Source organism: Anolis carolinensis, chromosome 5, assembly GCF_035594765.1.
Source record: "Anolis carolinensis isolate JA03-04 chromosome 5, rAnoCar3.1.pri, whole genome shotgun sequence".
In the NCBI taxonomy this organism is placed as follows: domain Eukaryota; kingdom Metazoa; phylum Chordata; class Lepidosauria; order Squamata; family Dactyloidae; genus Anolis; species Anolis carolinensis.
In genome coordinates this window covers 170,895,023-170,921,107 of record NC_085845.1, presented here as the reverse complement: position 1 = coordinate 170,921,107, position 26,085 = coordinate 170,895,023, and the positions used below count along the sequence as shown (strand labels likewise).

Genomic DNA, 26,085 nt, shown 5'->3' with positions numbered 1-26,085 from the left:
AACGGCGCTCCATGCAGTCATGCCGGCCACATGACCTTGGAGGGGTCTACAGACAATGCCGGCTCTTCGGCTTAGAAATGGAGATGAGCACCAACCCTCAGAGTCGGTCACGACTGGACTTAACGTCAGGGGAAAACCTTTACCTTTACCTACTTTTCATCTTATGACATGAACATGTTAGTTTTTAAGAGGTTACAAAACCTGTTTTTGCAGACAATGATGAAACAAAAAATTCTTAATTTTTTCTTTGCTTTTAGTGTTCATTAAAAGGAGGAAGTAATGATTCATGGATGAATACATTATCTGATCAAATTTCAAATATGGGATTGCTGGTAAGGATTTTTAGAAAACACCTTTGCTATTCCAGTATTTTTCAGGCTTATAAACAGTTTCTTTCCTGGGCTTCTGGTGTGACCAGAAAGGGAAACCTCTGTAAATTGGATGAAAGGAGGTTTTCTTCTCTTTCAGACCACTGATGTGGTGCCTACTACATAGCATAGGCTGTATTAATAATGTAATCAAGACAGGTGTTTGACATAATTGGGTGGGTTTGCCTATTTCCCATTTATTGTCTATATAACATCAGTTTATTTGCCTCTTCATAAAAATGAGTTTAATGTACCCTTTCCAGGAAGCTTCCACATTAGAAACATTCACAGAGAAACAACAAGAAGAAAAAGAGAAATTGAGGCAGGAGTAAATAATGGGAGTATACGTTATTGCTTCAAGTGAAACATAGGGTGTATCCTCACACAATTGTGTATTTATTATTTATTTCCCATGCTTGTACCCTGTCCCCCTCACCCCGAAGGGGACTCAGGGCAGCCTCACAATAGTCAGCAGTTATGGGTAGCACTTTCATAGTACTTTAACTGTCGGGACTCAATCCTGTGGGATCCTAGGATTTGCAGTTTCGTGAATGTATTTGAATTTTCTAAGATACCTTTATTGTTGTACTCTAGCCAACAGCAAATAGCTTCAAAATATCCCACCAAACTGTAGATTTTACTCTATTCGGTGGAGCCATAGCTGACAAATTATCAGAGTGCCGTAGTTGTGTGGCACATGTTGATGTTGAAAAAAAATCCTTTTGGGGAAATATATTACTTCAGTGGCACAGCAGGTTAAATCGCTGAGCTGTGGAACTTAACTGTCCGAATCTGCAGAGCAGGGTGAGCTCCCTTGTAGCCCCAGCTTCTGCCAACCTAGCAATTCGAAAACATGCACATGTGAGTAGATCAATAGGTACCGCTCTGGCGGGAAGGAAAAGATGCACCACCCCCAGACTTAATGTCAAGGGGTAACCTTTACCTTAATTATTACTTCAGTCTATCTGCACTTGAACCAAAACCAGTGGCTTACAGCTGGAGAGTATATGTGGGGTACAGATTAACATTAGAATGCAGTTGCAGTTTGAACCCGTTTAAAGCTTTACCTCCAATATAAATTACTGTTCCTGACCCTAAACTAGGCTTGGATTACAGTGAAAGTGTAAGAATGGAAAAATTGTTTCACTTTATTATTTGCTTGGTGTACTGAAGAACAGAAGTCAGAGATGGGAAAAGCAGATACTGTAATGCTGCAGTAATGATTATAAGTAATCAGTAATACTCACCCGGAGTTGGTAGTAATTAGCATGTAGTTTTAGTACAAACTCCAGTACGTTCAGTTTGACAGTTTCACCTTTCCAAAGTTACAGGAACATTCTGTCCTAAATTGCCAGCAGAAGAATTACTTGGCAGCACATTTCAAGACTAGATGTTTCTTAAGGATGAGGTGACATTCTGGCTGCTCTTTGCAGAATATAATTCCTTGACCATGGAAACACAACTGCAGAAGTTTTGTTTCTAGTGCAGCTGTCCAGATATCATTCTCTTCTTCTGTAGTTCATATATTGCTGACTATATTTTTGGCAAATTACCAAGAGCATTCAAGTAAACTTTCACAAAGTTTAGCACTCCATTTTTTGTTTTGTTAGTTATTCATTTATTTATTCTCACAAATAAATGTTCTTCAGATTCTGAATTTTGTCTTGAATATCGCCTCACTCACACACACACACACACACACAACTATCCCAACATAGAGTTTAGTTCCTCAGGAATTACTTTGTGTTTTTCCTTTCCAGAATCAACCCGAGGATACTCCAGGCAATAAGATGGACTTACCAATAGGTATGGAGAAACTCTCTCATAGTTTATGATATACATAGCAGAATAATGTCAGCCTTTTTGCTAAACAAATTTTAAATTAGTGCAGACCATGACCTAGGGTAGGTAAAACTGCAGATACTGGTAGGTAAAGGGATCATACTATGTATACAGTTCATAGTAAAATGATGTCTCTTATATAAAATAGTGCACTACTTAAACAAGTGCTGGAGAGAGCCCAAGGATTTGTGAAATGTCGGGAAGCTACAGCAGAATATGGGTACATGTCGGCTTACTGCTTGGCATGCAGCAAAATCAAAGTTTGCTTTAAAAAAATTTCAAATATTTCCGATGTATGGTTTGTTGAATCCATGCATGAAGAAACCATGGATATGGACAACCAACTGTATCTGGCTGCTGAGCTTGTTCATGATTAAAACATCTAATCTTGTACAAATGTTTTCCTTCTGGGACAAAAGATTCATACCTTGCTTGAGAAAATGGTAAGATAAAAATGGTACTCTCCTGGTAAAGAAGGGCTGTTTTGGTTAGTTGTAGTACATGGAGAAAATGTTTTTAAGGTGCTGTATGAATGCATAGAGCATATTAAAGCCCTTCCTAATATAATACAAATAAAACTTCATCTCCTTAAAGAATATTGACAAATCTCTACTAAATGCTAAGAGCTTGGAGGAAACAAGTTGATTTACAGGTTCTGAGATTTTGAAGAGAAATGAGTAAAAAATCTAGCAAGTTTCTGTCATCTCAGAAATAAGAGCAATTACACAAAAATTTCTGTTCCCACATTTTCCCTCAGGTGGGCTTCAGGATAAGAAGTTTGATGTGGACAAACGAGGCATGAATCTTGGGGATTTCAATGACATTATGAGAAAGGGCCGGTCTGGTTTTCGTCCTCCAAATTCCAAAGACATGGGAACCCCAGATAGTGGGCCTTATTTTGAAAAGGTGAGACAAATTTTCCTCATAAGCATCTCCTGAAAAATTGGGTCTGCTTTCTATCTGAATTTCATTTCCAGCTACGTAAAATGTAATTTGATGTAAGGAATGGGGAAAGACATACTCACGTAGAAAGAGTAAACGGGAGAATGAAACAAACCTATGGATATTTTTGTGGTAGTTATTATTCTGAAAGAGCATTTTGCCCGAAATTTACTTGTGTGTCTTAAATATATTTATTTTTATTCTGTGTATAGTGTCCGTTTCCAGTATCTATAACACTCAGTAACATTTTGGCACCCTTAACCTTTGTGTTTAAACAATTTATCAGTTTACTCAATTATATTAATTTAAAATTGTTCTCCCATGGCATTTGTTGTATATTGCAATAGCCTAATATTTCTGTAAATGGGTGCTCTTTATATTCTAAGTATTAACTTGTTATATCACAGTGGTACAGTAGTCTCACTAATCCAAGCCTCGCTTATCCAAGCCTCTGGATAATCCAAGTCATTTTTGTAGTCATTGTTTTCATTATATCGTGATATTTTGGTGCTAAATTCGTAAATACAGTAATTACAACATAACATTACTGCGTATTGAACTACTTTTTCTGTCAAATTTGTTGTATAACATGAAGTTTTGGTGCTTAATTTGTAAAATCATAACCTAATTTGATGTTTAATAGGCTTTTCCTTAATCCCTCCTTATTATCCAAGTTATTCACTTATCCAAGCTTCTGCCGGCCCGTTTAGCTTGGATAAGTGAGACTCTACTGTATTTGAATTTAGAGCACCATATTTAATTTAGTATAATATGTTAATTTCATAATCCTCATTCCACAGATGGATACAGAGCATCTGCAAGGGTATTTAGAATTTGAATTGGTCTTGACATTTCTGAAATTTTCTCACTAAGGAAAAGCAGATTCACCAGTTTGTTTATGTTCTTTAGAAATTTAAATCCACTGAGGAAAATAAATCAGAATTAAGAATCTTTGCTTTTTAAAAATATGCCAATTTAAGGGCATGAAATAAAAATTCTATTCTGTGAATGGTGAAAAATATCTTGAGAAATGTCCTTTTTCAAATTGAGTAAAACATTTTCCTAAAGCAAAATTCCAAATTTATTTTATAAGCAATCATGATGTTGTATATCTTACATCAAACCAAAATATAATTTTTTATAATAATGCTATTGTTTTTGATTTGACAATTTTATAGGCAGTACACTTAGGACCAGAAAACGCAAATGCAGCACGTAATCAAATATTTAGTGTGGGAATGTAGCCTGGTGACCCTCCACTCGTATGGCTCTAGTGACAAGGTCACAAGACTTTTACATCACAGAAATTGCCTTGCTCATACAAGTCATCTCATATTCTTTCCGTTTTTCTCATAAAAAGAATTTGCGTATTTCACAAATGCAAAAAAGCAAATTAAACTGGGCAAAGTATTGGAAAATGTGTTTGAGTTTTGTTTTTGTTTTCTGAACTCTGTGGATTTCAAAACTCAATGAAAGTTAAGATTGGGGGCCATTATCTTGTAGGTGATGACATGGTAATACCCAACAAGGAAATTTGTTGGCAGAACTGGTTATGTCAGTAGAATCTGGGGAACATAATGTTTCCTCTCTATTGCAACCTGCTATGTATTCCCAAAGCCTGTTCCAGAAGGTTGGAAGCACAGGTGTGATTTTGGATTTAGGCTACTAATTTGAAAAATACATGCTTTTATGTGTAGGCACGTATCATCTACTGGAGTAGAACAGTGTATATAACAGGCAGCTTATCTAATTTTAGTTAATCAAATACTATTGAGGAAATCCTAGCAGACTTTTCAATCATATTATAACAGTATCCAAATTGATTGAGATGTACTAATTTTACTGTTATACTCTTACTATTTTTAACCTGTTTGAATTCTAAGCTACAAACATAAAACAATGCAGTGATATAAAAACAGGTTTTAAAATTATAAATAGTGGGGTTGGGTTGAATTTGTAAGGTTTAAAAACTTTGGTGAACAGCAAAGGAATTAAGTTATCTGTTTCTTTTGAAAACAACAAGTTAGTCTTCTGGCTTGGACAGGTTAAGTTTTTGATTTCTGGTCATCTCTACACCTCCTATTAGTAGGATGGTCTAAATGGGAATGATAAGATTGCAAGTACCAAAATGCAATGTGTGAACAAGAAGCCAAAATCCTCTCGAATTCTACCTTATGCTTCGTTCAGATTCTTTTACTGGCAGAATAAGTCAAGAGGGAGAGAAAGTGCTACAGGCATTGGCACGTGATTTCTGGTTGGAATTCTAACTTTTTGTTTTGTGTGAGCATGTCCAGCTGCTGGTTTTTAGGTTACCAAAGTGGTATCTTTGTCATAACTGTGCTCTATAGTTTCCCTTGACCACTAGTGCCACAAAGTCAAAGGTAAACATGGAATCATGCCTGCTACTCGCATCTCTAGTAGTCATCTGTTTTCTGCTACCATAGTCTTGAATGTACCACTACAGAGATCTTTGCTCAATTTGAGTCAGTCTGATAATATTTTGAATCTTATCTGTGCATATATATATCTTTTTCTGTCCACAATATTTAGTATGAATCTTGACATTCATTGGCTTTCATGATGGAGAGAGGTTGATGACACACTGACTGTTCTGGTTACAGTTTGCACTCATTAGCTGGTTCTTATATAAGTCCCAACCACATATCCCTTCCACTATTTCTACTGGGACTTAGATCACAAGATAGATGTGACTGGATATTCCTTATAACCAAAAAGGCCCAATTAATCAGAGATGGTGTTTTTTCTCTACTGCCCGTGGTAGCCATAAACTGCTATAAAATCGTGCATGTTAATTCTTGAGTGAGTTCAATATTTTGATCTCTTAAAGAGCATACAACGTTGTTATCTATTGCTTCATCATGAGAAGCCTTCCTTATGCCTTCTTCCATTCCAGGCCTAACAGATCACCAACCAACACCTGCCCTGGGAAACATGACAACTTCTGCAATAATTATTGTAGAGCTGTTTCTTTGACATCAAATTCTGTCAAACTTTTTTTCTCACAAATATCTCATATCTGGGTGTGATGTCATTCTTTATTTTCTGCAGTCAGTACAAACATAGATTTATCTAGCTGCTTCTGTTTTGCTGCTGACTCTGTTACTGCTGCTGACTCAGTCAGTACTTCAATCTTTTATTCACAAGGAACATCTAGATTCAATTTCTAAAGACACTTCTGAATCATATGATACAGCATATTTCACTCTTTAGAAGGTGTTGACCTTGTTATTTAAACACAGACATAAGATAGCGGAATATATTTGTCACATGACAACATAATCATTGATGACATGATGACATAATCATTTTTAAGTTTATCCAGGCACTGTCAACTATTAACAGATAATTTAGCATTTATTCTGATGTGGCAGTTCTTGTTACCCTCCCCATGTTCTCAGTCCTCTTGTAGAATGTCAGAGAATCCCACTATTCATTCTTTATATTCATGTGTATATTGAAAAGAGCTTCAAATGAAGATGCTGTAAGTGCTACCTCCAAATAAGGCAGAGTGCAGGAGGTAAAAGATATAATCAGCAATCTGATGAAAACAGTAGGCACTGGCCAATCCAAGACCTGATTCTGGTGCACAAACATATTGGAAGTCATAAGACACCATGAGATGGGCAAGGAAACAGATGTACATAGTCCTAAAGTGAAGAGTTTTCAAGATCATAAGGTGATCACTAAGCAAATTAGTTCATTCAGTGAAATTTTCACTCTGAGCCCTTGTATACTTCTGCACGTCCCACTTCCATGTCTTTGTAAAACAACTTTCTACAAAGCTTGTAGGGCAACTTTCTCTTTGTGGCTGGTACTTGGCACATGGACTCCATGACAAATTCAGTTCCATGAAAAAGAAGCTACATGTAAAACAGTCCTGATGCATCTTTACTTTGACCTTGTTCTAATCTAAGTAATAGAGAATTGTATTATTCTTCAGGCAGTATTATTCTGATAACAGAAATAACTGATCTTCATCAAGCACTGCCTCATTGTCACTGTACCATCTTTCTTTGTTTCTTCTCCTCTACTGATCAGTGAGCAAGGATTTTCAATATTTCATATCGACTTTACAGCCTGCTGTTATTCCCAGAAGATGGGTGTGAATGTTAATTTATTGAATTGAAAATAATCTGGAGACCTAGAGCCAGTCCACTATTTGCTTGGTTTCCAAATACATTTTTATGACAAAATATTATCCCATTCAATAATTCTCTTGGTTTGCCTATTTCCATGTTTGAGAAAAAAAATGTTTGCATTGCTGTCACTGCTTTCATAAAGTACTGCACAGAAGCTAAGAATTTTATGTTGCCAAGAAACAGATTTTGGCATTCCGGGTAGTGCTTAGAGAAAACACTTTTTGTCCCACGTTTGCTGCACTCAGTTTCTTTGTGTGTTATTTAGTCCCACAGAGAAACAAAAATGTGCAGTATTTAATAAGCTTCATACTTCCCGGTGACAATCACTTCCTTACACAGAGTAGCATGAGCTGTGGGAAAAGGTTATAAATTATTTTTCCTGTTGCCTTTCTGAAGTAAGTAGTGCAGTTCCTAAGAATTTGTTCTTTTAATGGTTGAAATCATACCAGTTTTTGCATATTCTTGGTCACTCATGGTCACTCTTTCTCTTCTTGGATTCTGTTGCTTCACTAACCAACTCCTGCTGATTGGCTAACTACTGCTTCAGCTGACTTTGCCTTTCTCCAATCAAGATGGGTGCCTTGGGGATGAGGCTCCCTGCTCTCCCTTCTCCCCTTCTCCCAACTACAAGCTGTCTCCCTCTGGTTCCACACTACCCAACGTCTGCCTTGGGGCAATCGGCTCAGGGCTCAACCCCCCAAACTTTGCTGCTAGACAAGTAAGAGATCACATTCTTGGTTATGTTACTGCTTGGCTGCACCCTATGCTTAAACCTGGTCAGCTGTTGCTTCCCTCACCTTTCTAATTTAAGTATGTTATGTTCAAGAAAATACACAAAAATAAATAAAATTCAGCAGCCCATCAGTTAGTCTCTCTCTGTCTCTTCTTGTCATTCAGAATATTGCTTATGTCTTTCTACATTCACTTTCTCAAGATAGTTCATAACTATTGGTGAATGAACTTATTAGTTACATTGTGAAAATGAGTGCTTTCTCCTCTATAATAATAAAAATAAAAACTTTATTTATATTCCGCCCTATCCCCCCGAGGGGACTTAGAGCTGATTCCAACAAACAAAAAAGGCAAATGTTCAATGCCTTGATACAACCGTAGATACATATACAACAACGAACCAGCCAAATCCCAAAATAAATCAATATCTAAGACCAAATTATAACATACGACCTAGAATTAAATAATAACATGACCTGTCAATGAAATTATATCTAACAAAAAACATGAACATCAATTTAAAAAGTCACCAAAGGTTCAGTTATAATAATATTTAAAATTATGTAGCCAGTAATGTCGATAGAGCCAACAGTGCAAACAAAGCCAGAGTACGATAGCAATTTCCCATCTGAGGTATATTAGCTATATGTGTGTGTGTATATGTGTGTGTGTGTGTGTGTGTGTGTGTATACACACACACATCTAATCCTCCTCTCCATATGCTAATGAGCAAAGATGAGTTTTTAATTGTTTTTTAAAGGAGAGAAGGGAGGGGGGCATTTTTATTTCTTTAGAGAGGGAGTTCCAGAGGTGGGGGCGATCATGGAGAAGGCCCTTTCTCCTGTTCCCACTAGATGTACCTGAGACAGGGGTGGGACTGAGAGCAGGGCCTCCTCCACTGACAACAGTGTTCAAGTTGGTTTGTAGGTGATGCGATTTGTCAAATAGCCTGGGGCTGAATCGAATATTATCACTGCATATATTTAAATCTCTGCAGAAATACCTTTGCCTGGGTTTCGTGTTGTGGTTAGCTTTTAAGGAAATTTATATAGCATAAAATAGAATATCTCGGCAAGAAAAGGAAGTCAAAATGCCAAGTAGGACTGAAATAGCAGTGACTACTATTAGTGCTTTTAAAATAATGTAACACAGATGGTGTTAATTGGAATATGTGTGTAATAAAATGAAGTCCATGCTTCAGCTAAGGTAAGCAATTATCCTCACAGTTTCATTTATTTATTTTTTAGGGTGGCAATCAAGGTCTGTTTGGAAACAGCACAGCACAATCGAGAGGAATGCATCCACCGGTGCAACCACTGAATCCTTCTCCCAATATCCGGGCACAAGTGCCTCCTCAGTTTCTTTCTCCCCAGGTAATCATTGTTGAAGGTGCAATGTAAATCATATATGTTAGTATCTTTAGATCCACATACATTGTTGCTACTGGTCAAATCCCCTACATGATAAGACATAATTGATTAATGGTATGTGGTATGAATAACAAAACCCAAAAAAGCTCACATGCTCCTAAGCTGATGGAAGTCAAAAATCCTTGCTGGCACGGGTACTTTGGATCCCCCATTAGCACCAAGGCATTTCTGTATGGACTAGTAAAAAGTTTCTAGGCATGATATTCTAGTTTTAAAGTAAAAACAGGGAGCCCCTTTTTCATGTAAATCATATTGTTTCTCTCCATATCTTAGAATTATGAAAAGTACAGACTAGTAAATAAATGACCTTTGCACTGGGCCTGTGTGTGTTGAAGGTGATCATGGCAATTTATTCATGTGAGAAACATCCTTATAACAGTATAAGGTGACATGACCAAGCAGCTTTAAAATGGTCTGTATTGGCACTTTCAAGTGTTTACTTCCATTTTAACCAGGAGTTACCCACTGTGTTCAGCTATACATGTCTCCGTGCTCTAAGACTACTGTAGTGGACATGTTGACACTTTACTGAGTCTTTGATACATGTTAAAAGGGGCTACTGACCAAACCAGGCATGGGCAATCTTCAGCCCTCCAGATGTTTAGGACTTCAACTCCCACAATTCCTAACAGTTGAATTGTGGGGAGTTGAAGTCCAAAACTCCACAAGGGCCAAAGTTTGCCCATGCCTGGACTAAATTGTCCTGTTCCAATTAGAAATGTAGTGGTGGCTGCATGGTATAATCCTGAAAATGGACAAGAATGTGGCTTAAAATGTGGCTGTCTTGTTTGTCTTGTTTCGGCACAATCCACAATTTAGGAATTGTACAGTTAAGATTGACAACAACAGTTAAAGTTTAAATGTTCTGTTTTCTTTTTCTTTTTCATTCACTAATTGGTTAATTGAATTTCAATTTCTTCCCTATCTCTACATGTTGCTGCCACAAGTGCTTCAACTCTCTTACACAAGTGTACACATATTTACATGTAGAGATAGTGGAAGAAACAGAATGAACTTGTCCTCATTTTTACCCTTTCATTCTCATACACACGTGTGTCTTAACAGCCCTCCGCTCCAATACAGCTGTCAAAACAATAATTATCTATATATATAAATGAGTGATGGCATCACAGCGACCCACAAAAACAACAAAACTGCAGGCCCCCCAACCTCGAAATTTGACAACACAACCCATCTTCCATGCCTCTAGGTTGATACAACAAAAAGAAAAGAAAAATAAAGTCCTAATTAGAGGGAGAGCAATAATTGTTTTTATCCAATTGCTGCCAGTTTAGAGGGCTAATCTCTGCCCACTTGGTCTCCTAGCAATCAACTCAGCCAAGGGACAGCCAGGGTTCAGTTAGGGGACACACAGACACCACTCTGAAAACAAGGGAATTCCAGACAGGAAACAATCAGGGCCAACTAACACCTCCCAACAAAAAAATCACTCAGGGAGGAAACAGACAGGCTTTAAAGCTGCAAGCCCATTATATCCTAATCATTTCTCCTAATTGCAGCATTCATACTTGCCTCCAACAGACAAAAAAAACCAATCAGAAATATTGTATATTCACAACCTTTAGGAAATAATATCCCCTGATGGCGCAGCTTGTTAAAGCGCTGAGCTGTTGAACTTCTGGACCAAAAGGTTTGAATTGGGGGAGCGGAGAGAGCCCCCACTGTTAGCCCAGCTTCTGCCAACCCAGAAGTTCAAAAACATGCAAATGTGAGTGCATCAATAAGTACTGCTCCGGCAGGAAGGTAACACCACTCCATGCAGTCATCCCACATGACCTTGGAGGTGTCTACGGACAACGCCGGCTCTTCGACTTAGAAATGGAGATGAGCACCAACCCCCAGAGTCAGACATGACTGGACTTAATGTCAGGGGGAAACGTTTACGCTTTACCTTAACTACCACCAATTCCTCAATATTTTATTTCCCATACCACCATACTTCGCCACAGCAATGCGTGGCCGGGCACAGCTAGTGAACTACTAAAATCCTATAAATAGTCATCTCCTTCCACATTAAAATACTAAATTTATTTTCTTTAAATATTCAAAATGTTGGTACATAATTTTTAACAATCTCTAACCTCCCTTTTTTGGGCAAGGTCTTGGAGCGGGTGGTTGCCTCTCAGCTCCAGTGATTCTTGGAAGATACTGATTTTCTGGACCAATCGCAGTCCGGCTTCAGACCTGGGTACAGTACCGAGACGGCTTTGATCGCCTTGGTGGATGACCTCCGCAGAGAACTGGACAGGGGGAGTGTGACCCTGCTGGTTCTCTTGGACATCTCAGCGGGTTTCAATACCATCGACCACGGTATCCTTCTGGGACGGCTCTCCGGAATGGGCCTTGGGGGTACTGCTTTGCAGTGGCTCCAGTCCTTCCTGGAGGGTCGCTCTCAGTTGGTGAAGCTGGGGGATACCTGCTCGGACCCTTGGCCATTGACCTGTGGGGTCCAGCAAGGTTCCATTCTATCCCCCATGCTTTTTAACATCTACATGAAACCTCTGGGTGAGGTCATCCAGAGTTTTGGAGTTCAGTGCCATCTCTACGCAGATGACGCCCAACTCTACTACTCCAAGGAACTCCCTCGGATCCTGGACCAGTGTCTCGCCGTTGTGTTGGCCTGGATGGGGGCGAACAAGCTGAAGGTTATTCCCGACAAGACAGAGGTCCTCCAGGTCAGTCGTATGCCTAATCGGGGCATAGGGTGGCAACCTGTGCTTGACGGGGTTGCACTCCCCCTGAAGACACAGGTCCGCAGCTTGGGGGTACTCCTGGACTCAAAGCTGACACTTGATGCTCAGGTGTCGGCGGTGGCTGGGAGGGCCTTTGCACAATTAAAACTTGTGCGCCAGCCTGCGACTGTGCCTCAGGAAGTCAGATCTGGCCATGGTGGTCCATGCCTTGGTTACCTCTAGACTGGATTATTGCAATCCACTCTACGTGGGGTTGCCCTTGAAAATGGCCCGGAAACTTCAACTAGTCCAGCGCTCGGCAGCCAGGCTACTAACTGAAGAAAATTACAGGGCGCGGTCTACCCCCCTGTTTAAGGAGCTCCATTGGCTGCCGTTTATTTTCCGAGCCCAATTCAAGGTGCAGGTTATCACCTATAAAGCCCTTAACGGTTCGGGACCCACCTACCTTCGTGACCGTATTTCCCCCTATGAACCTGCACGGTCTCTCCGTTCATCAGGGGAGGCCCTCCTCTCGATCCCACCACCGTCGCAATCGCAGTTGGTGGGGCCAAAGGAGAGGGCCTTCTCCATAGTGGCCCCCCGGCTCTGGAACTCTCTCCCCAAGGAGATTAGGCAGGCCCCTAAACACCTTATTTTTCGGAAGAGCCTGAAAACTTGGGTCTTCCAACAGGCGTTTGGTGACTGATTTCCTTAGTTTGGGATTGCCCTGTTTGTCCATTCTATTTTTATAGCATTTTTACTCCTTGCCGTATATAGTCTTTAGGTGTATGTCTCCTCCAGCACCTTAATGGGATAATAGTCCGTGGTACCTACTTCTTTCCTAATCTGTACTGTACAAAATTATTTGCACTTTTCTGGCCCACTACCCTTTTTAGGAGCCAACCCAGGTTTTTATCAAAGTGTGCTTATTGTTTATTGGTATATGTGATTTTATTTGTTTATGATTTGTTTTTATTGCTGAGTTTTATATTGCTTGTTGCCTGTGCTTGGCCCCATGTAAGCTGCCCCGAGTCCCCTTGGGGAGATGGGGTGGGGTATAAAAATAAAATTATTATTATTATTATTATTATTATTATTATTATTATTATTATTATTCTATGAAACAAAATCTCCAGTTCCTCAAATGTATTTATTTCTACATGTATGTACCTCTAGTATCAGAGGCAGCAGGCTACTGAATACTGCTGAATTAACCGTACATTCCCCATGAGCAGTTAAGGGCAGAATACCATGGGCATCTGGTTAGGTTCTGTGATAACAGAAATAGTCCTTTGGGCTGAATGAGTGGGGCACTTCCTATGCTCTAGAGCAGGGGTCCCCAAACTTTGTAAACAGGGGGCCAGTTCACAATCCTTTGGACCATTGGAGGGCCGGACTATAGTTGGCCACCAAGCAATAATAATAATAATAATAATAATTATAATTAATAACAACCAGTACAGGTGGTCCCAGTGGTGATGGGCACATTGGGTGCCGTGCCAAAAGATCTCAGCTGGCATTTGGATTTGGAATTCTCTGCCCAAGAGTCCCATTTTTATTTTGTCATGGTATTTTAATAATATATTTTTGTAACCGTATCAATAATAATAATAATAATTGAACTTCAAAGATTATGGCAGAAACCAGTGCAGGTGGTCCCGGTGGTGATCGGCGCATTGGGTGCCGTGCCAAAAGATCTCAGCCGGCATTTGGAAACAACAGACATTGACAAAATTACGATCTACCAACTGCAAAAGGCCATCCTACTGAGATCTGCACGCATCATTCAAAAATACATCACACAGTCCTAGACACTTGGGAAGTGTTCGACTTGTGATTTTGTGATACGAAATCCAGCATATCTATCTTGTTTGCTGTGTCATACAATGTTGTTGTGTCAATAATAATCTATATATATAAAAGAGTAATGAAATTTCGGCCTGGGAAAAAACAACAAAACTACACATCCCAGAAATACTAAACTTGGCAGCACAACCCCTCATCTATGCCTCTACGTTCAGACAACAAAAAGAAAAGAAATATAAAGTCCTAATTAGAGGGAAAGGAATAATTGTTTTCATCAAATTTCTGCCAGTTAGAAGGCTAAGCTCTGCCCACTTGGTCTCCTAGCAACCCACTCACCCCAGGGGACAGGCAAAGTTAGGCCTCACTTAGGCCTCTTCCACACTACCTATAAAATGCAGATTATTTGATTTCCCATACCACCATACTTTGCCACAGCAACATGTGGCTGGGCACAGCTAGTAATAATAATAAAGAGGGTTGGGAGAGACCCTTTGGGCCATTGAGTCCAACCCCCTTCTGCCTTTGTGCACCAAAAGCACAAGCAAAGCACTCCTGACAGATGCCCCCCCGCCTCAATGTTAATAATAATAATAATAGTAATAGTAATAATAACAACAGTAATAAACAAGGTTGGTAGAGACCCATTGGGCCATTTAGTCTAACCCCCTTCTGCCTTTGTTCACCAAAAGCACAAGCAAAGCACCCCTGACAGATGGCCTCCCAGCCTCAATGTTAATAATAATAATAATAATAATAATAATAATAATAATAATAATAATAATAATAATAGAGAAGAGAACCCTTGGGTCATTAGCCCAACCCCCTTCTGCTTTTGTGCCGTGGGGGCCGGATAAATGGCTTTGATGGGCCGCATGTGGCCCCCGGGCCTTAGTTTGGAGACCCCTGCTCTAGAGTGACATTCTCCATGCTCATTTTTCAAATGCGTTTACTTTGTGACAATTCTTCTTTATATTTTTACCCAAATTATGATGGATGGAGAAATTGCTGGCCAGTGGCAAACTCCAATACACACCTTACAATTTCTCTTTGGCCCTGTCTTGCCTGTTGTGGTATGAATGAGAGGAAGAAAGGCTGTAAAAGTATGTGGTGATTATGGCCCCATCCATCTCGACAGGGTGACTCCTGTTTCCTAACACAATGCATCTGCTGACTGGCAAAGGACTTTCCATTCCCACACTGTAATTAGGATCCTGATGTGCCTTTAATATATGTTTTTCAGCAGATTTTGGTTCTTCAGTTATCCTTATAGTTTCTCAGTTCTTTGCTTTGAAGCATCATGTTTGCTTGTTTGGTGTTTACAGGTGTCTGCTGCCTCCATGCTTAAGCAATTTCCTAACAGTAGCTTGAACCCGGGTCTTTTCAACATGGGTCCCCAACTTTCTCCTCAACAGATTGCTATGCTGAGTCAACTTCCACAAATTCCTCAGTTTCAGCTTGTGAGTAACTACTCTTTACTGTGGCAAATTACATTTCCTGTTGTTATTTTTGTAGATTTGATGTGCCTGTGAAAATGTTGTGTTTTGTAGCTTTGATACATTCTGTGATGAAAATACACACCCATGCCATTTCTGTAATTGGTGGGATGAATGTTTTCTAGCCCTTTGGTAACTCAATTATGCTTTGCATGAAAAAACATAGTAGTTTCTTGATATTTCAAATGACATATTTGTGCTTTTTTAAAGAGATCTCATTCTCTGGTCTTGAATACAGAAGTCTTTAGAATTTTGAAAAAATAAGCATGAAACAATCTGTAAAACAAATTCTATAAATAAACTTAACACTGTTTGAAAACATTAATGCAATGTACATTATATAATCTCTAGAATTCATGCATAATTCAAACAAGTTCAAAAATTGTCATGATGGGTGACTAGACAATTTTATTATGCTTCCTGTTGGCAAAAAGACATCCAATAAGGTGCAAATAATCACTTTACAAAATGTTGCTGACCTTTACTATCTTACAGTTAAGATACAGTAAAATATTCATACAATTAGCATTACATTTTTAAGTTAAGTATCCTCCCCAACTCCCACCGACAACCTCACCAGTAGTGTGCCCATCATCTTCCAAATGTCTGATGGCAAAGAAAGATCTTAACTTGCTTCCAAAAGGCCAGCAGGGATGGGACAATCCTGGTCTCCCATGAAAGTGAGTTCCAAAGTCTGGGACCAGCCACCAAAAACGCCTTGATTTGTTTCCCTCTGCTATTGAGCAATGTGTTAATCTCCTATGCTTTAAAAGACAGAAGAAAAAGCAGTCACATGTAACTACAGCTCTTTGAGTGATCATCTGTGAACTCACACAATCCCCTAATAGCAATTCAGCAGATGAGGAACTGACTAGGCAGCACTTGAAAGATAAACAATAACAAAGTGGACCAGGTTACTGCCAGAAAGTTATCACTCAGTTCTGAACAGTTCCAAGACTAAACTGTTGAAATGTAAGTGGCCCAGTTACGTTAGTTCACAGACAACACCTCAAAGAACCACAGTTACAAGAAAGCAATTTTTTTCATGGTAATTTTGCTTTGTTTATTTGCAGGAAAATAAACCTATCTTCTAAAACAATGTCTATTTGCTAGTAGTTAATTGTAATTATAGTCATTGCTTGTTCTTCATTTACCTTGCAGGCATGTCAGCTCCTCCTCCAGCAACAGCAGCAACAGCAGCAGCAACAACTGTTACAAAATCAGAGAAAGATTTCCCAAGCTGTACGACAACAGCAAGAGCAACAGGTATAATATTTCATCAGCAAAAAGGGTGTACACTATGTGCATTTACTTTATTTATATTCCACCCTATCTCCCAAAGGGGATTTAGGGGAAATACACTCTCTTTGTATCTAAAAGATGCTATTAAATTTATTATTAATTTATTTACTACATTTATATCCCGCCCTTGTCACTCCGAAGGGGACTCTGAGCAGCTTACAAATTATATGTACATATAATATAATATATTATTAGCATAGCACAATATCAGCATCTATATATATAAAAGAGTGATGGCATCACGGCGACTCACAAAACAACAAAACTACATGCCCCCCAACCTCGAAATTTGACAACACAACCCATCATCCACGCCTCTAGGTTGATACAACAAAAAGAAAAGAAAAATAAAGTCCTAATTAGAGGGAGAGCAATATTTTTTTAATCCAATTGCTGCCAGTTTAGAGAGCTAATCTCTGCCCACTTGGTCTCCTAGCAACCAAGGGACAGCCAGGATTCAGTTAGGGGACAGGCAGATTTAGGCCTCACTTAGTCTTCTTCCACAGATTATCTAATTTGCACTGGATTATATGGCAGTGTAGACTCAAGGCCCTTCCACACGGCTATAGAACCCATTTAAAATCTTATATTATCTGCTTTGCACTGGATTATCTTGACCCCACACTGCCATATAATCCACTTCAGTGTGCATTTTATACAGCTGTGAAGAAGGGGCCTCATATATTCCAGTTCTAAGCAGATAATATAAGATTATAAATATACAGTACAGTCTCACTTATCCAACATAAACAGGACGGCAGGATAAATGAATATGTTAGATAATAAGAAGGGATTCAGGAAAAGCCGATTAAACATCAAATTAGGTAATCGTTATACAAATTAAGCACCAAAACATCATATTACACAACAAATTTGACAGAAGAAGTAGTTCCATGCGCAGTAATGCTATGTAGTAATTACAGTAGAGTCTCATTTTTCCAACACTCGCTTATCCAATGTTCTGGATTATCCAACACATTTTTGTAGTCAATGGCCGCAGGTTTGAATTGGGGGAACAGAGAGAGCCCCCATTGTTAGCCCCAGCTTCTGCCAACCCAGAAGTTCAAAAACATGCAAATGTGAGTGCATCAATAGGTACTGCTCTGGCGGGAAGGTAACGCTGCTCCATGCAGTCATCCCACATGACCTTGGAGGAGTCTACGGACAACGCCGGCTTTTTGGCTTAGAAATGGAGATGAGCACCAACCCCCTTTACCTTAACTACCACCAATTCCTCAATACTTTATTTCCCATACCACCATACTTCACCACAGCAACGCGTGGCCGGGCACAGCTAGTTATATATTAAAGGTTTTTTTTCATGGACTCTGTGACCCACACATATGGGAATCTCTGGACTTATAGAGTTTCAAAATATGGTCTGGCTGGTGCAGAGATCCCCGTATACATGAGTTCACAGATGATCATGAAGAAGAACCACAATTATAGGTAGACAGCCTGCTTCTAGCATTGTCTTTAGAAAGGAATCCCAGTTTTATTCCAGACTAACCTATTCCTTTTTTCTTGTCTCTCTCTCTCCCCTCCCCCCCCCCCCCCCAAAAACAGCAGCTTGCCCGTATGGTGAGTGCCTTTCAGCAACAGCAGAGGCAACCTGGCATGAAACATTCCCCATCCCATCCAGTTGGGCCTAAGCCACATATAGACGCTATAGTGTCTGGAGGTCTAAATGTGGGTCTCTCAGATATCTCAACCAAAGGGCAAATTCCTGGCTATGGTTCAGGTAAGTACTGAAATTGCTATAAATCTGCTTAAATGCTTAGTTTTCTTGTTCATCAAGAATTTTTGCACTAAACTCAAACACTAAAGTTGTAGTTTATGTCATTTATATTGCTGAATAGAATCAAAACATCAGTTCTTCCCATGCTGTTTACCCTTACAGGAGTATAAACTAAGTATATAAATGGCCCTCTGATATCCACAAGTCATGGTTCAGGATACTGAGTTTTGTGAATTGCTGCATTTTCACTACTGGAAGCACATAAATATTTCAGTCACAACACCTTTTAATTCTGGAATGTAGCTGAGTTTTTGTAGTTACTGTCCTTGATTCAGAATATCAGTGTGAAACATGGTTCTAAACATTCTTTAGTTGTAATGGTGTCAACACCAATGGAATCTACTTTATACTTTGTAACTGTTAAATAAAATGCTAGGACACAAGGAGCAGGGGAGGTTTGTAGATGAAGACACAAATCTATCCAAACGGTCCAGAGCTTGTTTTGTTTTTCATTTAATTTGATTAATCACTAAATTCGTTCTATTTCTGTAACATTTAAAATGAACCCAAATTATGTTTTTTGTGTGTGGTACTTTCACAGGTTTTGGTTCAAGTGGCATGGATTATGGCATGGTAGGAGGGAAAGAGACTGGATCAGAATCTCGCTTTAAACAGTGGACTTCTATGATGGATGGGCTGCCACCTGTAGCTTCCCAAGATGCCAATATGCACAAAAATGGTGAGAGATTTCACTTGCAAAGCATGACCTCATTCTCCTTTAACATAGTAACTTTATTAAGTGGGAGATCTTTTAATGCATCTCTTATTTTTGGTAGGCTTAGTTTCTGAAGCAAAAAAGGTCTTTCCTATAAGTTCACGGAAATGTATTTGTCTTTGTTTTCCTTTTTCACATTCCATTTTCTGTCACACTAGTAACTTATTATTGATATGTGTCTCATATGATTTAGGGTCTCACTTTCACATTGATTTTGAACCCCATCTCAGCCACAACCCTGACTGTATTTCATATCAATTCATGCATTTCTATTTTTTCTAGGGACAATTGTGCCCCCAGGAAAAGCCCGAGGGGGGTCACCCTATAACCAATTTGATATAATCCCAGGCGACCCATTGGGCAGCCACACAGGCCCTGCTGGTGATGGTTGGTTACCTGCCAAATCTCCACCAACAAGTAAAATTGGAAGCAAATCCAGCAATGCCAGCTGGCCTCCAGGTAATTGTCATTTCTGTTGTATTTGTACTTTTCATAGATTGTTGATATTCATCTCAGTGGGGGGGGAGAGAAATTCTCATGTAATAACCTTTCTGCATACCATATTCTAAGGAAACAGGAAGAATAAAGCCTTTAGAAAATGGTTTTACACAATTTTTTCTCTATTTGCATATGTGAGATTGCTGAGTGATACAATTACATATACCAGGGAGGAGTTTTCCTGTATGCAGAAATCTACTGAAAGAAAACCCAAAAAATGTAAAGTTAAATTAGTTTGCAATGACTTTATGCAGAATAAAACATTTAATAATTAAGCATGGGAATTAACCTAAGCAGTTTGTACATATCAATCAATACCTGCAGGGTGCACATTGCAGTGTAACAGCAATGACATCTTTATTCTGTTCAGTGACAGATGGCAGTACATGTATTTAGAGATGTAAGGGCTCACAGAATTTACGTGAGATGTCCAACTATTAAGTCTTCACAGTACAGGAATATAATTTAATTTAAAATGTATAGACATTTACTAAAAAAGGTTGTTTGTAAAGTATGAACACTATGAGTCATAATTTCTTTTCAAAAACGAACAACCATATTTTCATTATCCATATTTCATTGTCAGCATCCAGCTCTATTAGACAACTTCTTCAAAAATTACAAGATGCCTGAAATACTCATTTTCCTGATCCAAGTTCTATCCTAGCTTTAGATAAGAAAGGCATAAAAAGCCTAAATTAACTTTCTAGTGATCCACATTTGTGGATTTCGCAGATTACTGTTTCTGTGGCTGCCGAATGTCCATCCTTAACAGCAACTATCTTTTGCTTTTCATATATGCTCAGTAAGTTGTTTAACTTGCCTGTTGTAAGCAGACCCACTGCTACATTAGGATTGGCATGACTAGAATCCTGACCTGGAAAGTACATGCAAGAGTGAAATAAGGCAATGAACAATTTTGTTTGAAGTACCATCTGGTGATTATTCTGTTTCAGAGTTTCAGCCCGGAGTGCCATGGAAAGGTATTCCAAACATTGACCCTGAATCTGACCCCTATGTGACCCCAGGAAGTGTGCTGGGGGGTACAGCCACATCCCCCATAGTAGATACTGATCATCAACTTCTACGGGACAACACCACAGGTTTGTTAGTTGCTGCTACTTTTACTGCTCTAGCGCTCCTTTTCTCTTCTCAATACTCCTCCATTAAATTGTTGTACTGTTCAATTCCTCGCAGGATAGGTGGTGCTTAATTTTTCTGCAAATTTGATTTTTCTCCAAAACCTCTTCTGCTTTCTTTGCCCTTTTTCTCCCAGTGATGTTTATCTGCAGAAAAGATGGTGGCAAAGAAGTAAATTATTGAGTACTCTAGTGTCACTTGACTGCAAAAGTCTCCACCCCTTATTAGTGCCAGGAGCTAATCATACATTTTTAAACCATTTGGTGAACTTGATAAGAACAGTTTATATCCTGTTTTAAAACTGTCATCATAGTTTCCTGTTAATATCTGAAATGTTTCCTTAATCTTTCTTATTTTCCATAGGGTCTAATTCTTCCCTCAACACCTCGCTGCCTTCACCTGGTGCCTGGCCCTATAGTGCCTCTGACAATTCCTTCGCAAATGTTCATAGCACTTCAGGTATGTGAGTTTCCATTGCTTATCTTTTCAAATCATGCCAAAAAACCTCCATAATATGGTTACCATAAGTCAGAAATAACATGAAGGTGTACAACAATATATACATTAAATGCATACCACTTGTCGATAATCACCTGAAAAAGCTATTGCTTTTAGAAAGGAGACATAATGATATCAGTTACCTTGAATCTTGCCTTAAGAAAAAAATCACTTTTGAGTGTTGCTGCTTAAAAAATCTATAACATAAGAAGGTAACATACATTAAATCCCTTCTGGTTATAGACTTTTCAGACCCATTTAGTAAAAGATGTACCAGATATGTGTGGGGCTTGTTACTGTTGGTAGAATCTTATCATTTGTTGTTGTTGTTGTTGTTGTTGTTGTTGTTGGCTGTATTTATATACTGTCCATCTCAACCCCGAAGGGGACTCGGGGTGGTTCACAGTGTTGGCAACAATTCAGTGTCTCAATAAAAACAGTATAAACATCAAAGTTGACCCTCCACGAATAAAACATTTATTTTAACTATTGTCTTTTTCCCGTCTTTGGTATAGCAAAGTTCAATGATTACAAATCAACGTGGTCCCCAGATCCCATAGGACCTAATCCTGCTCATCTCTCCAACAAGATGTGGAAAAACCATATTTCCTCAAGAAACACTACAGGGCTGCCCCGCCCACCACCTGGTCTGAGTAATCCTAAATCATCCTCTCCCTGGAGCAGCACAGCACCCCGCTCACTCAGGGCGTGGGGGGCACAGGAGTCAAGACTTGCCTCTGGTGTGTTGTATTTTCAAGTAGTCTTTTTATTAAAGCGTGTGCAGGCTGCAACATTGATGGTCTACATATGAAAATCCCTCAGATAAAAGATAGTAATATCTGGGGAATGCACAGAAAAAAACCCTTCTCTTTAAAAAGGTTTGACAGTGAGCCAGAGTGGTTCTTCAAAACTGCTGGAGAAGTAGAGTGAGAAGAAACCACAAAGTAGTTGTGTTATAGTAAAATATCCTTGAAAGTATCTAAAACATATGTTCAGTAATTGAGATATGAAGGCAGTAGATCTGAAAAAGATTGTGTTGTATTTCAAGAATACCTCTGTAATTACACACATGGCTTCTGCCTCTGTTAGTATTCAATAGAACTGTTAATAATGTTTTGATGGGTCCCCCCGGCCATAAACTTCAGTCACATAGATAAAAAGCACAGTTCCTTCTGAACGGTAGCATCAACAGGATTATGAAGTTTCTTGAGAGTGTGAGCTGAAGTTGTTTGTTTGGTTGGGTTGGTTGCTTTTTCCCATCACATGAGGGGTTAACATCCTATATGTATGTGGGTTGCTCCCTCAGTTGCTCCCCTAGGCTGGAAATTAGGGGAAAAAAGAACAAAAAAACCTCTGGCCTCTTGAGTTGGGGGAGCCAATTCCCAAAGGCCCACTCTTGTTTCCTTTGTATGCTTCTACAGCATCTAACTGTACCCAACTGTGCAATCTTACATTTGTTTTATTTGTTTCCTTTCTTTATCTTTAAACCTTTAAACCTACTTCTTTCCTAACCTGAGCATCCTTATGCTTAAAAAATCACCTCTCCCTTTAAACTTCTATTATATGTTTATCTTCATTCCCCAAGCTCCCACCACTTTTGCTTGGACTTTGAGGCTTTTGCTTGGGAGGACGAGAGAATAGGAAGAGGAAAAATGCTGCGGAAGGAAAAGAGAACCAAAAGTTGGAATTAATGGTTGCTAATTACAATAAATTCAGATACAGTACTATTAAACTTAAAAAACTGACTAAAACAATACCCTAGTAGAAAGAAACAACCATTCCTGCAGCTATAAATTAGCTTGTGACAAATAGTTACATTTAATGCTGTTTTTACATAAATGTATGCTGTTTCTATCATTTACAGCCTCTACTTGGAGTGATGGTGGTTCCGTTCGTGCCAGCTATTGGCTGGTTCTTCATAATCTCACTCCGCAGGTATTTCTGACTTTCTCTTCCTGGTCATCACTGAAACTTTAAGATTTGAATTGTTAACTATTTCAATATATGTTCTTGCATTGTAATTCAATTTCCCTCAATAGTAACAAAATTAATGTGATAATGTAAGTGTAATGTAATGTTTTGTAAACCAATGTTCGATTTCATCTTATTTTGCACCATAATTTGATCTTGTTTTGTGAATTGATTTTAATACTTGTTTTGCTTAGGTAAAGGAGCAGTTCTTTTAATGCTAAAATAATTTTTACATGGTTTGCATGGTTCCAGCTTCTTCAGGACATTGTAAGGGCTAGACAGAATTATCAATTTCCCGTTATCTCCATAGTGAAACCACAGAACGTTTCCAGTGCTTCTGCCAAAATCACATACTAGGAAAATCGTTCCAGCCCTTACTTGTGCCTCATTGTCTGAATTAACAATATTTCTTTTGAATCCCAATTTATTGCAATTTCAATAGAGGAGAATCACAGTTAAAATGAACCTCCAACTACATGAGTTTTGTTATTTCAATTCCTTTCTATCCAGCCAAAGTAGTAAATTACACCACCACATATATAACATTTTTCAGTTCAAAGGCTAAAGCAGGGGTCCCCAAACTTTTTAAGCAGAGGGCCGGTCCACAATCCTTCAGACTGTTGAGGGGCCGAATTATCATTTGAAAAAAACAAAACAAATTCTTATGCATACTGCACATGTCTTATTTGTAGTGCAACAACAACAACAACAACAACAAAAACAATACAATATTTAAAAATGAAAACAATTTTAACCAACATAAACCTATCAGGATTTCAATGGAAAGTGTGGGCCTGCTTCTGGCCAATGAGATAGTCAAGTTGATTAGGATTGTTGTTGTTGTGTGCCTTCAAGTCATGTCAGACTTTGGCCGAGCCTAAGTCTAAAATTAATTATTTATTTACTGCATTTATATCCCACCCTTCTCACCCCGAAGGGGATTCAGAGCAGCTGTATGTACATATAATATATTATATTATTAGCATAACACAATATTAGCATTATATATTACTATATCGAACTATACCACTATACTATTATATAATATGTAATATATAACATATAATTAATATTATTATATGGTATTACTATTAGCATTATATTGTATAACATAATATTATTATCAATATTATATGTATATACAATATATTATATTATTAAAACTGATATTAAAACTGTCGGCCTTCCGCAGGGCATGTAAGACGCATCTGTTCCGGCAGGCTTTTGTGTTCTGTTATTGATGTTTTAAAAGGTGCTTTTAGGATGTTTTTAAGATGTTTTGTTAAAGATGTTTTAAAGATGTTTTTAAGATGTTTTTAAATTGTTGTTTTAGCCGGTTCTTGTGAGCCGCCCCAAGCCCAAGGGGAGTGGCGGCATATAAGTTTGAAAAATAAATAAATAAATAAATATTATATTATAAAAATGAGGGCGGGGGCCAGGTAAATGACCTTGGAGGGCCTCATCCGGCCCCCGGGACTTAGTTTGGGGACCCCTGGGCTAAAGCATTAAAAGCAAATGGAACTTTGAGTCAGCTGAGATGAAAAGGAAGGCATTAATGAATGATCCAGCTGTCACTGAAAAACAGGAGTTAGTTAATAAAGGGGAAGGAATTATTAATGGTTTTAACGGTATATCTTTGAGCTTTGCTTAGTTGGCGCTTAATATATTAATTTATCTTTACACTTTATCTCTACACTTAACATGATTTCTAAAAATAATTAAATAAATAAATATTATAACTCTAGTTACAGAATAATGATATTTATTTTCTAATATTTATATTGTAATCAAGAAAAAGGGGCATTTGCTTTGCCACAGATGCCACTCCACAGATATACTTCTCTGAGCCATTTCAAGGTAGTTACATTAAAATCATCAACAGCAGAAATCCCTGCTTTTATTTTCTGCCTTGAAAAGAAAGCCTGCCACTTCGTAATAACCTGAAAAGTGTCAACAAAACGTTTCTGAGGTAGAGGAGAGTATAACAATCATACTTTTCCTTAGTCAATGTTCGTTATAAAAAGTACCATTTTGTTTTCCTTTCAAATGTTTCTCCTAGCCAGATATCCCCTTTTTCTTGTGTATGACTGTCAATTGGCAATGAATGGACCTTGTTGGACTGCTTTAAAGCTGGACATTTATTCCCTGAAATATTTTTTGCACATCAGCAAAACATGAGGATCCATGCTGATACGTCAACCTTAATTTAAGGTGTTCTAGGCATATAAAGACAATCACTTGAATTAATTGCTGCTGGTGATGCTGTTCTACTTCTAGTACATATTTCCTAAAATTAATAATGATGTGCTTCAAGACCTTATGTCACGTTTTTGGTAGTACTCCTGTCTAAGAATTGAGAGTTTACACTTGGAACAGCTGCTTGTTACTGCACCGCGCCAAGGCTTCAGTCGCAAATGGAACTTGCTGTTCGAGAAAAGGATGTGGCTAACAAGTTGTGCCTTTTGGTGCTGGTATTATGACTACATTATGGTTACAGTGCTGATTTTTCATGTCATTGAAAATGTCTGTCTTTGTTGTTCATTCCAAGATTGATGGGTCAACTTTGAGGACTATCTGCATGCAGCATGGTCCACTGCTGACATTCCATCTGAACCTGACCCAAGGCACCGCCCTTATCCGATACAGCACCAAGCAGGAGGCAGCCAAGGCTCAGACTGCACTGCACATGTGAGTTAT

The 26,085-nt window shown here is 38.7% G+C and overlaps 1 protein-coding gene across 27 annotated transcripts in view; it reads left to right on the top strand.

Moving 5' to 3' along the window:
• Window positions 1-26,085, top strand: part of tnrc6b (trinucleotide repeat containing adaptor 6B) — a 139,547-nt gene that overhangs the window by 98,601 nt on the left and 14,861 nt on the right. For 23 of the 27 annotated variants that reach the window (XM_062981018.1, XM_062981014.1, XM_062981034.1 and 20 more), the window contains 15 exons: window positions 258-332; window positions 2,129-2,174; window positions 2,968-3,116; window positions 7,860-8,030; window positions 9,292-9,417; window positions 15,296-15,430; window positions 16,628-16,732; window positions 18,335-18,509; window positions 19,108-19,245; window positions 19,564-19,740; window positions 20,736-20,882; window positions 21,283-21,378; window positions 21,933-22,157; window positions 23,282-23,352; window positions 25,937-26,076. In XM_062981018.1, coding sequence (XP_062837088.1) covers window positions 258-332; window positions 2,129-2,174; window positions 2,968-3,116; window positions 7,860-8,030; window positions 9,292-9,417; window positions 15,296-15,430; window positions 16,628-16,732; window positions 18,335-18,509; window positions 19,108-19,245; window positions 19,564-19,740; window positions 20,736-20,882; window positions 21,283-21,378; window positions 21,933-22,157; window positions 23,282-23,352; window positions 25,937-26,076 — 1,976 coding nt within the window. Of the gene's footprint in view, window positions 1-257; window positions 333-2,128; window positions 2,175-2,967; window positions 3,117-7,859; window positions 8,031-9,291; window positions 9,418-15,295; window positions 15,431-16,627; window positions 16,733-18,334; window positions 18,510-19,107; window positions 19,246-19,563; window positions 19,741-20,735; window positions 20,883-21,282; window positions 21,379-21,932; window positions 22,158-23,281; window positions 23,353-25,936; window positions 26,081-26,085 lie in introns of those variants that run through there. The other 4 variants (XM_062981037.1, XM_062981039.1, XM_062981036.1 and 1 more) reach the window with 2 other exon arrangements.